Below are 16357 nucleotides of genomic sequence, written 5' to 3'. Positions count from 1 at the left end.
AGTTTAGCTTCATATTAATGGAGAGATGGTATTGTGCTCAACTGTGGAGGGCCTTATATATAAAGCATTGTTTCCGGAAATGAGCTTGTTGTTTGGACAGAAGTCAGTGGAAGGACACCAGTGCGGGTGTCATATAACCTGTGTGCTTCAGACCAAGGCAGGGGCAACAGGAGTGGATTTGCCTTCCTTAATTCAGTCAGTGTCACCTAAATAGAGAGCGTCCATGTTGAAAAGGCAGTGTGGTTAAGCATCCCTCTCAGTCAGAGGAGGCATCACTACAGAGGCAATAACTTAACGCCATAACCACTTCTCATCCCATCCCAGCAGCTGCATATTCCTCACCCTCTGTTTGAATTCCATTTTCTCCTCCAGGGTCATTGTGTCGGCCTTGGCAATAACTGGGATGATGTTCACCACTTTGCTCAGGTGTTTCATGAACTCCAAGTCAAGGGGTCGCAGGCTGCACATGGAGAAAGGAGAAGATTAGCGTGGACCCTCCTCTTTTCCATCATCACATCCCCAGTATGGCAGCTCCTCGCCTACTTATTCGTTCTTGTCTTACAGTCACCTCCCACTAACTTAGCATCCTCAAGTTGAATGGGCACGGCCAGTGTTTGAGCAACACCGGAGGCAGCGGTGTTATAGAAATATTGTGCCCAGGATCATATAACACTATATAGAAGTTGATGATATCACCCTAGATTAATATTCTATCCACCAAATCCCCTATCACTACATCGTAAATGCAAGTCTAATTATTATCCTTAACTCACAACTACTTGCCGAGACTTTCTTTGAGGTGTATTGATTAGGTCAATGTAGAAGATGCAATATTTTTGTTATGCATACGAAATAGTGGGGTATGCAATGCCAAGCCTTATGCTTAAAGTGGTGGTTGGGGTACATAGACTTAGGATTCCTTTAATGTATACATAGTAATGGCAGTGGTGGAGTGTATGTATGGTGGTGTCCTGTAATAGAAGGACAGGGGCATCGGAAATAGGATATTTATTTGTTTGTGTAGTGGTCTGAAAGCGATACATAATGGTGACAACAATGGTAGGTATGCACAGAGTCCTGTAAATAAAATGCAATGGTATCAGCAGTGGAATGTGTAAGAATGACAACTTAGTAGAAAGCACAAATACACAATTTTGTCATGGCACTTTGTGTGTATAGTGTTGTGTACATGATGTATGCTGGTGTCTGTGTGTATATAATTGCTTCAAAATGGTGTCAGATGGGGGATGCATTTAAATTGTGCTGTGAGTGATATTCAATGGTAGTATGAAGTTGTGTGTGTTTTTTGTAGGAGATATATAAAAATGACAGCAGTGGAATGCATGGACAGGGTTCCGAATGATATATCAGTTCACTTCATAATATATTTAGTGTTGGGAGGAGTGTATAGGGCCCTATAACATTGACATATAACATATGCCATATAGCAGAGGCAGATAATGAGTATGTGTGCAGTGTCCTATAAAGGCTATCTTAGAATTGCAGAAGTGTGATGTCCTTATATTGTCCTAAAAGTGATATATAATGGTGGTAGTGTGGGTTGTGTGTGTGTGTGTGTGTACCTATATAGTGTGGTTTATATTAGCGATGATATGTAATATATCTGGTATATATAGTATTCTTTGTAATGATGGTAGAAGTGGCATTTGTGCATACTTTCCTTCAAATGATATTTAGAGTCGTCTTGAAGTGGGCTGTGTCCCATATTGTCCTGTAAGTGATACACAGAGGCGGATAGTAGTCGAGAGTGCGTATGGTGCCCTGTACCAAGGGCTAGATGTAGGTAGGAAAGATTTGCCGATTTTAAATTACCGAATTTTACCGATTCGGTAATTTAAAATCGGTAAATCAATGGGTCCGACATGTAGGTATTCCAGATGTGCTGAAATACCGAATCGGATGAATTTGGTATTTACCGATTCGGTAAATACCGAATCGGTAATGCCCATGCATTCCTATGGGCTTTGAAGCCCATAGGAATGAATGGGCATTACCGATTCGGTATTTACCGAATCGGTAAATACCGAATTTCACAAGGGTGCAGGTGGTGTCACTTTGACACCCTCTGGCACCCCCAAAACAGGCACGGGTGCCATGTGGAAGGCATACCTGCCCTAAGGGCAGGTCTGCCTGTCACATGGCATAGGTGTGCATGCACACATGTGCATGCACACCGGAATCGGTATTTTACCATCAAATTGGATTTGATGGTAAAATACCGATTCGTTAAGGCTCCTGGGACTCTGAAGAGTCCCACCTACATATGGGTGGCTCCGAATCGGTAATTTTACCGATTCGGTGAAATAATGCCCCCTACATGCCAAATCTTGTATACCGGTCGGTAACGGCCGAAAATACCGATTTTCGGCCGTTACCGACCGACCTACATCTGGCCCTTAATGTATAGTTGTGGCTACAATAGCATATGTCATACATCTATATGGTGTTTGTAAAAAGTATCAAGGAAACAATTTCTTGTGGACAAAATATTGTATAAGGAATATCGATGGCAAAAATATTCTAAAGGTAAGTTTCTATGGGAATAAAATGTTTTACTATACTTAACTCCACATATGTGTACCTTGACAATATATATACATATCTATACTACTATTATAAAGCGAGAACTGTGAACCTTTGAGGCGGGTAAACTCTGGAACCACAGCGCCAATCCAAACACCCAATACATCATTGGAATTGTCAGGGTTTGCAGAGTGACATAGGCTATATACCACAAAAAAATATACGTTCCTTAAAAAATATACGTTCCAAAAAAAAGTAATCACTTGGAAGTAGCGCCGGCCGTGTGCGCTAACGACGTGCGTGCTGACATCATCAGGGGCGCTTGGAGGAGCGGCGGACAGGACCGCATGGAGGAGTGGTGAACTTTGGCGGACTGGAGCGGGCTGAGGTAGGTCAAGCAAGGGGAGGAGCGGTTAACTTAAAAGCGCGGGGAGGAGCGGAAAACTTTGGCGAACTGCCTGCGCGATGCCTGATTGCTCCTGGAGGATCAAGCAAGGGGAGGAGCGGTAAACTTTGGCAGACTGGAGCGGGCCGTTTGGAGCGCGGGGAGGAGCGGTAAAGTTTGGCGGACTGCCTGCAGCAGCCTGATTGCCCCCGGACAACGTCGGGGCGGGCTGCTAGTATATATATATGTTCAAAGTACATAGATGTGTAGTTAAGAATAGTAAATCTATACTTACCTATTGCACTTACCTTATTGATATTTTGGTCCTCAATATTTTCCACACAATATTCTGTCCACATGACATTTTTGCAATTGATATTCTATCAGACATCCATACGATGCATGATACAGAATGGTGATAGTGGTGTGCTGCCCTTACATAGTCCTGCAATGGAGATGCTGTGTTTATAGTGGTGGGTTAGGGATTATTCTATAGGAGCAGTAGCTGCTGGGTAGATTTATAGTGCTCCGTTTGAGATTGTGATACTTACGAATGTCCAGTGGGCGATATGAAGTATAGACAGCAGTGTACTCGGGTGTCTGGAATTCTCTTTTTCCGCGCAATGTTCACCTCTTCTTTCAGAAATTTTTCATATTGCTCATTAATAAATTTTTCAATGGGTTCCCAGCTGAAAGGAGGTAAAAAAGACTGTGTGATCAGTGAGTGAGCTAGAAGGCTTAATAGAAAGATGAATAAGAGGTCACATAACTACATAGTCAGGGCAAACGTGTAAGAAATAAGAAAATGACTTACCTTTGGTAACAATATTTCTCATGGATTGAAAACCAATACAGTTATAAAATATTGGCAGGTACGAAGAACCAGCTTCTCTGGATTGAAAGCTATGAAGGATGGATGAACGTATCAGACCTGGAGTTTGCTGACCCCATATGCAGGAGGAATCACCACCAACAAAACTGTTTTCAGTGTAAGTAGTCAAGGCAGCTGTGCATAGGCTCGAACAGAGATGCCATCCAAAAAGTTAAGACAAGGATCAAATCCCACTGAGGAACAATAATGGGGTGGAAAGGATCAAATAAAACAAGTCTTTCAAAAACTTGTAGCGACAATCTAAACTGATCTGATTGATTAGGCAGATACTTGAAAGCAGACAGAGTCACCAGATAGCCCTTAGTTGTCACTACTGTTATGCTCTACTAAATGAGGAACGCAAAACATCAGAAAGTTGAGCTTAAAGGAGAGAAGCCTTCCAACTCACACTATTAAACTAACACATACCAGCCGTCTCCATAGATAGTTTTAGTAGTAGGCTTCCTGGCTGCTAAGATGGCATCTGCTGCCTCATCAGGAAATCAAAAAGACTAATTGACACCGCTCAGTCTCCACATATGTACCTGCAGTGTCTGGGAGTTGGGGTGGAGGACCTGACCATCATGCTGCAAAAGCAGCTTGGGAGGATTTGGATGTATTATATGGTATAGTTGTGAAACCTTACAGTGTAATACACTCGCAAAAACTGTCTTGGTTTCAGTCAGGCTCATTGGGAAACCCTTAGCTCAACCATGGGTAGCTGTGGCTTGAAGCAACAAGGCTTAAACAAAGAAACACATTTAAATCATTTAGAAGCACTGAACAACAAAATAGGAAAGTCATGAAAGACATTTTTAGAGTCCAAGATTAACAGAATCCACCAGAGGGTTCCAGTGATATAGATTTTTTAAGTAAATGTAAATCTCAATACTTTTAGTCACAACGGCAAACGGCAATTGGTAACCGTAAAGTTCGGAAACTCAAAAAGTTTGAAAGAGTTGTATTGGGCTACTCTGGCCTGACTAGGGCGACCAAATCCAGCAGAGAGAAGGTCAGGGGCACCACTAAGGAGTATTTTGACAGTTACCTGTCCATCAAGCCTTCTGCACCCTTCCTTGGCTGTTAGGAGCTTGGCAGCCCAACCTACAGGTGTGGCTACCTATGGGCTACACACCTACAGGAAAACCGGTTTGACCACTGGTCTCCCCTCTGTTCCCGCTGCCAGCCTGTCTACCTTAACAAAGGGGCAAACCCTCAGTAGTGTGATTGCCATTTGCCCACCAAAAGAGGCTTCACCTTTGAAGGTTGCCTTATGGGCCAACACCCTGAGTGGCATCCAGCAAGGGAGAGATCACACCTCCCTCTGTAGCAGGCTACCGTTGTTCCTACACTTTGGAGTCATTCAAAAGACTCCCCAGGAGTGCAGAACACTGTTTGGTGGCCAGCAACTGCGTGAGGCCACTGGACAACTGGGCTACAGAGTGGCAACTTTCTAAAAGTTGCTTTTCTTTAGAAGTGACATTAAATTCGACTTGGGAATCAAGTCTGATTTAATGCCACAATTAATTGAATACCTTGAAGTACCCATGTAAGTAGTCCCATTCAGAAGTTAGCTGGGCTGAAGGGTCAGCCGGTAACTCTGCGTTAGCCTATGGGGTTATTAACTCGTCCACAGCAAATTGACAATTTGGGTGTGTTACTGTCAAGACAGTTTAAAAGCATATGTCCTACTTAATAATATATAGCTCGCTGCCTCAGGGCTCCATAGGTCTTCCTTAGGTAAGAGTTACGTATATGGTTAGGGAAAGCGGTAAGTACGTCAGCTGCTGCTTATATGGGATAGCCAATTCAACACGCCCTTTTAAGCTGTTAGAACACTGGCACTGAGGTCTGGTTAGCAGGCCTCAGAGCACTCTCACAGTAAAAATATATATATAACTTTGAGGGTGCTCATGCAAAAAAATGCATTTCCTTATAAGGTTCCACTCGGCTTTGGAGACAGTTGAATGGTGAACACAACAGATCTGCTCATCAGATCCTCTTCGCCCTGTCTTGGGCGATAAGATTCAGCTTTTCTCAATCCTCCAACACTTTCTGCAGGGCCTTTGACAGAAGCGGATCCATTGAAACACATAATGCACATCCTGAGACCAGTCAAGCCCGAAGGTATCCCACGGGGAACCATTAGAGGTAAGTCAATTTGCCTGAACAAAGGTGTCTTTTCCTATTCTTGGCTGGTACAAAGAGATCCACGCATGGAAACCCCAGTCTGCAGAATATCATTCATCACTTCAGGGTGTATCTCCAACTCATGGTCCTCTAGTAAGTGGTGATTGAGAGCATCCATTCTCACATTGAGGGAGACTGCTAGGGGAGCTGCTTAAAAGAATTCTTGTCACTGCGCCTATTTCCACAGGTGAAATTGCTTCTCAACCTAAGGTCTACAACTCCACACTGCCCTACCTGCAGGAATAAAGAAAGCTGGTAATGGTGTACAACAGAATGTGGTTGTTGCTCCCTGAAATGGAAGGAAGAAAAGTGTTCAGGGCAAGGTGGGACATCCAGTGCTCTAGGACATCTATATGCATTTGCTGCACCGACATGGACCATAGGCCTGATGCCAGCATGTTGCCTGGGTGAGCATCCAAGCCCAGCGAGGAGGCATCCATTACCACTGTAACCTGAGCCTGTTGCAGAGTAAATGGGCAACTCCTTACAAGGCTGGAGCATCCATCTACCAGTGCAGATCCAGATGCACTGAATGGAAAATCTACACTCGAGCCAAGAAACGTCTTTGATATTGCAGCCACTGCCTACTCAGAAACCATTGGAAGGTATGTATCCACCATCTAGCATGAGTCAAACTCTTTGTAGGAATTAGGTGAGACTTCTGAATGTTGATGTTAAAAATCCAGCTCATGGAGGAGAGTCCATGTCCACTGATGGTGTTCCTAGACCAGTGTCAGGGACTCCACTTTCACCAGCCAATCATCCAAGTATAGAAATACATGGGCTCCAGACTTTTGCATTGAAGCTGTCACAGTCACCAGCACCTTCGCTGAGATGCCTGCAGCTGTTATCAGTCGGAAGGGGAGGACCACCGACTGAGTGCTGGGTCCCTACCAGGAACCATAGGTAGAGCTTGTGAGTGGGGAGAATTGCAAGATGAAAATAAGTGTCTTGGAGGTCGAAGGACACCAACCAGAGTTGGACATGATCCAGGGACAACATCTTGATCTGGTTCTACTGAATGACTAGATACAGAAAGTGGAGGTCCAGGATAGGCCTTAGGCTTTCTTGAGGACCAACAGGCAATGTGATTAGAATCCTATGGCCCTCTCTTTCAGAGGCTCTTCTTATAAGCCCGCTTTTTTCCAGCAAGGGGAGGACTTCTGCCTCCAAGACCTCGAGGTGTTATCCGGTGAGCGCACTCTTTAGGAAGGAAGTGGTCTATTGGGGAGGATAGGCAGGGATATGTGTGGTTCTGGTGGGTCAACTAGAGCAGCCTGCACCCCGTCATGATTACTTTCCACTAAGTGATAAAATGGGGAACTCTCCTGATCATGTAAGATGATGACGTGATGGAGAAGTTTAAGGGCTTTGGAGGTGACAACGCCCTCAGAGAACAATAGGGACTGGGTCTACTGCTGATAATGAAGCACCCTTAGTTCACTCCTGCCTTGAAAGCAGTACTACATTTGTCCTGGCATCTCGATGGGCTGAGACTGCTGCATTATCAGGACTTCCTATATTGTTGGTGTAATTACTGAACAGGGGAGGCCTGGTTTCTGATACTGGTGGTGTAATTACTGCACAGGGGCGGCCAGGCATAGGGTTCGAGCTGTAGCCCTACTGTTCTTGAAACTTCCAGCTTTATTCACAAAAAACAGCTCACCATCAATGGGCATATCCATGAGCGTGCCTGGAAATCTCCATGAAATCCAGTAGAATGCATCCAAACATGTTGATGCGACATGACAGCCATACCCATGGGTCGAGCATGGTTGTATGTGGCATCAAAGTCAATCTTTAGGATTTGTTGTGATGCAAATATGCCAGAACTCACCAGGTCAAATTGCTTCTACATGTGTTCTTGCAAGCTTACAAACACAAGTTGCATCCATTTCCATAATGCAAGGACATATATATCGGCCTAAGAGGCAAGTAGCATTAGGCATGCAGAGAGTCAAACAGCCTAAGGGAACATTTTGCAGTCCAAGGCATTCAACTTCTTTGATTCCCTATCTAGGGGACCCGTGGTGAAGGTGTGTTAGCTCTGCTTAGTAGATGATGCCTGAACAACCAGTCTATCCTGTGGCAGATGCGAGGCCAAAACGTGCAGGTCACTTTGAACAGGCCTCATCTGATGATCAGTCGACAGACTACTGGACTAAAATGAGTTTCTCCAGTACATCCATTAAAGAGTCTAGTATAGCCTAATTGAACGGACGCAAGGGCACAATAGAACCTGTGAGGGATTGCAAGATTTCCGTCAGGAGGTTTGACTTCACTTTCACAGAAGGCAAGTCATTTCCAAGTCATCCACTGTCTTATGAACATTTGCTTTGAAAGAAGAAACCTTCAAATCCGGATCGGAGGGGAGGGAAATTGCCTCTTCTGATGAACTATCCAAGCCACTGGCCTTGGTCTAAGTAAATGCCAGTACCAGTATAGTAAGGTGGCTGGAGATGATCAGCTTCTAAGTTGTCACTATCCGTCCGGCCATGGACTAAATGCATCTAAATCTAAACCAAAAATCTCAAAATGTGCAACCTTTGGCCACTGGGAAGAGGCTCACATAGTTGTTCTTTATTAAAATCCCCACTGACAGACTCCTTTGCTGCATTGATGGTTTTCTCTGTCAACTGCTTGTCGATAGAGAAAGCACCATAGTCAGTTCTTTGGGGGGGTTGTTATGAACTTCAAGTTCTGTGCCAAAAAGGGCCAAAACGAATGAGGACAGTACCCTCACCACCCTCAGCATTTTAGACTTTGCTTTAGAACTGGAACCCATAGAGACAGGGCATTGGCATTTGTCGATGTCAGAATTGTTAAAGTTGCGAAGCCTGCAGGAACTGCCTGCTCTTGGGAAGTCGCCCAGTGAGTTCTAAAAAGATCCACCATCACTAGACAGAAGGCCTCAACCAGCGTGGGGTCAGCTGAAGGACCAGGAACCTCCGCTTACGACTGCTTGGGGCCCAGAGGTTTACCCAACATCAAATTAGAGCCCGGAGTTGGGGAAAGTCATAGAGACTCCAGATAGTCCAGAAAACAGGATCATTTCCACGACGAAGAAAACTACATCTCCTTCCTATGCTGCTTCTTGTGCTAGAGAGCCATTACTGTGGAAAAGTTATCCAGACCTCTCTAAAGCCTGGAAACGGTATTCATAAGTTGAGCAATCTGCAGAGAGATATATCCATCAGAAATAGTAGTAATACATGGGATGTTGTGCTCTGTCCCTTGGTGGTGAGAAGTGGAACTGTATCGACATAGGGTCATGTCGCACTTCATTCAGCAGGGAGGATGGAATCCTCTGCCCTCAGGGGGTATGCTGTAGAACTGCAGAATGTCTCTGCTACTTCTGAAGTAGGAGAGATGGCATGCTCTACCCTCTAGGGTGAGATAGGTGCTATAGAAGGACCTGGCTCTTTATGTGGTGGGAGAGGTCACAGTCTGCCTTTATGGTGAGAAATTAAACAGTGTCTACGTTGGATCTCACAGTTCTTTCAGTAAAAGAGAGGCCACACTCTGCCCTCTTGCGACGAGGTTTCCACAACCCTGACAAAAATGCTACTTTCTCCTCTCTTAGGGAGAAATATTGAACAGCAGCTATTACAATCACTGTACTGAGTAAAAGATATCAATCTCTACCTTCTGGTGGTTATGAATAGGTGTTGCGGCTTTACAGGTCTTAAGGCCTAAAGTGACAGCACAAAAGATGCTTTGCCTGTGGTTGTGAAAGGTCACCCTACAGTTAAAGTGGCATCTCAACACACACTGCAGGAGAGGCAGATATCATCCACTGCTTTTATGATGGTAAGAAGTAGAACTGTATTTTTATGGGTCTGCTGGTAAGCCCTATGTTGTATTCTGTCTTTAGGTACTAAGAAATGCAAATGCAGCTTAGCGGAATGCCTTAAACCTCCTATCTCAAGGACGTCTTCAGAACCAACATCCCTCTTGACTTTGTGACGGTCACCACTGGGGATTTTAGATGCCCCAACCTCACCATATGTGTCAAACACAAACTTAAGACTTATGGGTCTCTTAAGAACCATTGCCTTGAAACATATACTATCAAACTGGAAATCCTCCAACCATAGCATGATACATACCTGGTGGGCATGGGTCGATTATATTTGAGGTGCATTCAAATTATTTCAATCCCCTGCGCCCCCAAGGTATCTGTTGGTTCTTCTCATATATGGAACACCGTAGACAATGTCCTGCAAAAACTCAATCCCCATAAATCTTCATAGTTACATCCTATACAAGTCCTTTACAGAGGACCCCCGTCTCCTAAAATCAACATAAAGTGCATTCTTTACACCAACTTTTCTTGGTGCTTGCTCAAACCTTAAAGTTATTTCCGTCCATTATTCTCTTTCTTCTCCCTCTATACTCTATAGTCTCTTTATTTATAATGCTGTAGACACTCCTGTTCTCCAATGGACTTCATCCACAAGCTACCAATTTAATCTCCAACTATGTTAAAAATTGTATTGACTAATCCTTTATCAGTCAGTCAGTCAATTAGGCTTTATTTCGATATGATGCATATCTTAAAAAGCATTAAAAATAGATAAAAACTGTTGAAAAGCCAATGCATAAATAGAAAGCATACAGTTCATATTACAAATGGCACAAATAAATTACATAAGAACAGTCTAAAAATACATATTAAACAAGATGCAAAAGCCTAGTGGATCTAATACGCCATGCCCAACCTAAACATTTCGCCATTCCACATGCAAACAGGGGCCGCGGGTCCATTTTCAAAATTCGTAGGGCCTCCTTGTGGGATCTAGTCCCAAGCTCTCTACAGAGTGGTTTCAACCATCTGCGGCGAGGAACTGCATAGGCCAGGCATTCAAACAACAGGTGGGGAACTGACTTTATCCTAGTCTCACATAAGGGGCAGAAGGGAATTGTCTGTGCTGGGACCTTCCACCTGGAGGTCAGATTCCCAACTGGGAGTAGGCCTACCCTAAATTTAAAATATAGAGCCCTGTCCCAGGGTTTTAGAATATTATCCAGATACGGCTCGCAAAAGTGCACCTCCTTGACCAAGAGAAAATCCATAGTGGACCTACACAAATTAGCATTACTATTTATGCCATCAAACACCCAACTCCAGTATAACTTCTTCAAAGCTGGCTTGGGCGGGGCAGTTCTGGTGGTCCAAGTGTCTTCAAGGCCCAGGTCTGCAAGAAGGTGCTTGACTTCCCTTAACCAGCGGATCTTAGACCAGCCAGGCGTAGAAAGAATTTCTTTTGGACCTTCTGCATAGCTGGACATTTCAGGGACTCTCCAAATACACACCCACAAGAGAAGAGGGCGCAACCTCGCCTGGTCACTAATAGGCCGAGTACCCATATCTAGGAGGAGTGGTAGAGTTGGCGTACTGTAGGGGAGCCCCATTAAGTCCTTGTGGAATTTGTTTTCTGACCGGGACAACTGGTCCACATTCTCCACACCCCAGAGTTCCGCCCCATAAAGAGCTGCACTGACACCTCTTGCCCTATAGATGTCAAGTACCGGTGTAATGGGTTTGAGGGTTGAGGCACGCTGTTCCTTAAGGAGGGCCCTCACCACCCTCTTGTGGTTCAGCAGCATTTTTTGGTGATGACATTTCCAACTCATGGAGTCGCAGAGACGAATACCAAGGTAATCGAACTCCTTGACCCTCTTTAGTGGAACTGAGTAAAGGGTAGGTGGTTTGACGGTCTTCTTTGGGGGGTTTAGGACTAGGTACTTGGTCTTCCCTGTCTTGATAACTAGTCCCCTAGAATCACAGAAGGACTTAAAGCTAGTTAGAAGAGTCTGCAGGCCTTCTGGGGTTTTGGAGATCAGGAGGGTATCATCTGCAAATAAGAGGGTGGGTATTCTCCTGCCAGCCAGGGATGGTGCGTATGCAGGATGTTGTAGCAGGTGCTCCACCACTCCGTTGACATACAGAGAAAACAGAGTGGGGGCTAGCACACATCCCTGGCGGTCCCCTCTACTTACAGGAATACGTGATGTTTTTTGTCCCTGGCTACCCCACCTGATCTGTGCAAAGTTGTCAGCATGCAGCTTTATCAGCATGCTTAATAAGTATGGGGGAATTCCCAGTGCATCGAGCACACTCCAAAGTTGGCTACGCGGGACCAGGTCAAAGGCAGTCCGCAGATCTATAAATGCTAGGTACAGACTGCCTTTGCCCAGTAGAACCACTTTCCAATAAAGCATCATAAGCCGGAATGATTGCTCTATTGCCCCCATACCTGGTCTAAAGCCAGCCTGGTAGTCAGAAAGGATATGCTTCTCCTCTACCCACTGCAAGACCCTTCCTAAAACCACTTTACCTGCTACCTTCTGTGTGAAGTCCAGGAGGCTTATAGGGCGATAGTTAGCTGGCTCCTCCCGGCTCCCTTTCTTAAAAATTGGGACGACCACTGCGCCCTTCCATGAATCCGGGAGAACTGCACCAGCCAAGCCAGCATTCAGTAAGGAAGCAATAGGTCTCCCCCACTCATCTGGATTGATGCGGAGCAAGTCCCCCGGTAGACCGTCAGGGCCCGCTGCCTTGTTGGGGACAAGAAGTTTAATCGCCTCCACCACTTCCTTAGATGTAAACAGGAGTTCCTCATTAAGCTCAATGCAATCTATGGGGGACTGTTCAGTCAGGGTTACCTCAGTACCCGAAGCCATAGTGTAGAGCTGGGAGAAGTGATCGAACCATGCGCCTACCGTTATATTGTTATATAAGCGAGTCCACGGGTTTGTCCCTAGCTCTTATTAAGTCCCAGAATCCCTTTGAGTCCTTCTTTAAACTTGCCACCTTAAGGTCATACCAAAACTGATTCTCGTGCTCAGCCTTGGCCTTAGATATTGCCCTTCTGTAATTACTCCTTGCAATACTAATCAGACCTGCATCCTTGGCTTTCACCGCCTTAATTAGATCACTTTTGGCAGTGCGACAGGCAGGGGAGAACCAGCCCGCAATACCCTTGGGTCCACCTCTTGCGTTGCCCCTTGGGCCCACAGGACGAACTAAGAATAGTTTGCTTAAGGCGTTGGTAGTTTGGGCAAACAAAGCGGGAACCTCGTGCACGCTGAGAGCAGGGGAGTCTAGACGGGGCATGATGTTAGACATTATGGATTTTACTTCCAGGATCTTCCCCTCCTTTATCTTGGAGATAAGTCCCTGATGTTGAGAAACACAATTATGTAATACTATCCCCCACAATGACGCAGTTATGTAATGTTGCCTTCCACCTTGTGACAACATGAACTATGTACAAATTTGCACTGTACTTCGCTGATTTGTACATTTTTATTACATCCTTTTTTTGCTCTGTATTCATTATTATCTTATCAAAAAAGTTTTGAAATAAAAAAATCCTCTCATGGGGACAGATTATTTCCAAAAATGCTCTAGGCATGCAAGATAATGTATCCAGTTTAATTTACAAAGTAGATGAGAAAAAGTAAGGCAATTCAAAGGAAACACACCAGTTTTCGTTGTTGATCTGATCCCCGAAGCCAGGAGTATCGATAACATTAAGTTTCATCTTCACGCCACCCTCCTCGATAACTGTGAGACAGAATCAGGAGACAAATACAGAGTGCTAAATTTAAACTCTCTAGTGCCCCAGTAGCTTCAGAATAGTAGCAATCGCTAGTCGCACCAGCAAATTTGTAGTGATCTGATCACATCATGGGATTAGTGTGTGAGGTAGCAGATCTTTTACATGTTTTACATTGAATCCTAGAGAAATTCTGTTTTGATTATCAGATGCATATTAAGGGCTTTGAAAGAGTAAATGCTGTGCTTCATGTAGGAGGTGAACAATGGAAATGGTATGTGTAGACATGTATATGATACATACAACGAAACCAGAGGTATGATATGTTCATAGTGTAGGACAGATATAGCAGAGACAGAAGAAAATGTGAGCCCATATACAAATAATGAGTAGTGGATGCTCTCTATGTAAATTGCCCTGTTTATACTCCCTAGAATGTGTGGGTTCAGAAGAATATTAATCTATTTTGGTAATTCCCCTCCCCCAAATAGATTAATTTGTCCGCATATTTTCAGCATTTCTAGAAGACAGTGTGGCTGCCCAGTACTTTCATTTTCCTAATGGCCTGAGGGAGGATCCTGATTAGGTCTTATGGAAACCTTGTCTTTTCACCTTGACCCCATGTACCCCTACTTGAGCAGCTGGGGACCGGTGTGGCCCTTCGGTCACTTACCATGGCTAATGGCTTTGATTTCTACTGTCTTTGGGATCTTCTCCTCTCGGCTCCAGCCGGATGACTTGCGGCTCACCTGTGACTTGAAGAGGGTGTTCACTAGGGTCGACTTACCTAGTCCGCTTTGACCTGAAGGGTGGGGAGTTGGGCACAAGAGGTGGTAAAAGAGTCAGACAAATAATTTTAGAGGAGAAAATAAAAATAATTCCTTTATGTTGTGCGCTGCCCAAAGTACCCTCTCCGCTTTGTCGCTCCCACTACTGCTGTTTATCACTTCATTGCTTGCTGTCTTGGGACTAGAAATGAGACATGGTACTAAACAGCTCAAAGAGATACAGCTAAGAATAAATGTGACTTCATGAATGCCTGGAAATTGATGCTAAAAAAATACTGCTTTGTGGTAATTGAGTTTGTAAGATTAGGCTATGGTCATGTGTCATAGGTAGCAAACATACATGGAGGTGTTGTGACGTGCCTCCTGCCGTTCAAAAAGCTGGGTGATGCTAGGGGGGCAGCTGGCTACAGTACTGAAGGGACACTGTGGTGACATATAGACAGAGGACACAGAATTAATGTAGACGGGCAACGCTATATTAGGAAACAGAGTCAGAATTAAGGATTGCACTCTTTATACGAGTGTGGACCAAAATAATCCTTCCTTGTTTTTCCGAGACAATAAAATAAGTAGTCAAGAAAAAGCTTAGTGTGAAAATGCTTGAATCAGTATGAACCACTGGGAATTGCTCTAGGTAAATTCCAGTCCATAATTGTTTTGCTTATCTGTGCTAATTTCAGATAGGGACCAAGCATATACAATTACCAAATTTGTCTGCTCATTGCCCCATAGGGAATAGTAAAACTTATTAGGCAACTCCTCTGAACGGGGAAAAAATGTAGCTTGAGTTCTTGTGACACATTGTATCAGAGACCCACTACTAGGCATGACTGTGCTACTTAGGGTTCTTGGCTTAGACAACACAAGAGTGATGAGTTGAAGCGCTCATCTCAATCCAATACACTGGTAGTGCGCCTAGGGCATCTCAGCTTTGCAAGAGCACTCCAGACATAGAAAATCGTGTGCAAATCTGCAAGGCAACACCCTTAAAGGAATAGACCAGCCCAAACCGCTAGACCACATCCACTTAAAATGGGACTATAAGCAACCCGACACAGGGTCCAGCCATGATGGGCTCATCTGTAAGCTGCACTCTTGTACCAATACACAGCGAGCACAGAACCAGCATCTGGCGATGCCTATTCCCCATGGAGGAGCCTGCTTTATTATGTCTTGCTGCAGTTGATGCATGGGGTGGAAGACAGGGGATTGCATTGCGCTGAGAGCTTTAAAGGTGTCTTATAGTTAGGGTTAGATATGGGGCTTATTGGCTTGGGGGGCTCTCAGTTACACGTGCTGTTTTACTACAAAATTGTGTGCTGTGTCTTTGCAGGATGCACTACCTCAAGAGAATATTTGTCCCAACACCCCAGAGTCACTGCTGACCCTGACAGTAAGACTAAGTGCCAAATGTATCAATATTTCACCCAACACAACTCAGCAGGACAACTTGTTGCATTGCGCTGCACTGCCTGAAAGGGAGAGGGCAGGAATGTGCCATATTTACGAATATATGGCGCAATCCTGCCCTCTACTTGTGCTGGCGCACAATCTGCTGCCTAGCACCCAGCTCAGGCACCCTTGTGCCATGGTGCAAGGGTGCCTGTGTTGCATGCAGGATTGTTTCCGTGCAGGAAGAGACACCTTCCTATACAAAAACTATCCTTAGAGCCTGTTTCCTCTTTCTAAGGGAGCTGCATTCTGCAGCTCCCTTAGAAAGAGGAAACAACAAGGTGAACTAAAGATATTTCTCCTCATTGCACAACCCCCCTCAGGATGGTGTGGCATTTTGATACATCTACCAGTCTTAGTAAATCTGGGAATGCGCCAAAATCCATGGGGGTTGCATGGGAACACCCATGCTCCACCCATGGGACATCCTCCCAGGGCTGAATAACACAAGGCGACTACTTGCGCCGCCTTGCATGACTCCAGCTTTACCACACAATGCAGGGACTTGCAAGGTGGTCTTGTGTTGCTTAGTATATCTGACTAAAGTACTGTATTGCTGTTG

General features: G+C 44.7%; 1 protein-coding gene across 2 annotated transcripts in view; it reads right to left on the bottom strand.

The window, feature by feature from the left end:
• The window catches only part of SEPTIN3 (septin 3), an 86813-nt gene that overhangs the window by 31563 nt on the left and 38893 nt on the right, over positions 1-16357 (bottom strand). For both annotated transcript variants that reach the window (XM_086958442.1, XM_086958446.1), the window contains exons 3-6: positions 14229-14357; positions 13482-13563; positions 3481-3618; positions 343-460 (exon numbers count right to left, since the gene is read on the bottom strand). In XM_086958442.1, coding sequence (XP_086814568.1) covers positions 343-460; positions 3481-3618; positions 13482-13563; positions 14229-14357 — 467 coding nt within the window. The remainder of the gene's footprint in view (positions 1-342; positions 461-3480; positions 3619-13481; positions 13564-14228; positions 14358-16357) is intronic.

This window comes from Lissotriton vulgaris, chromosome 1_1 (assembly GCF_964263255.1).
Source record: "Lissotriton vulgaris chromosome 1_1, aLisVul1.2, whole genome shotgun sequence".
Lineage (NCBI taxonomy): Eukaryota > Metazoa > Chordata > Amphibia > Caudata > Salamandridae > Lissotriton > Lissotriton vulgaris.
The sequence above is the reverse complement of the archived record's forward strand: the minus strand, read 5'-3'. Positions and strand labels throughout refer to the sequence as shown.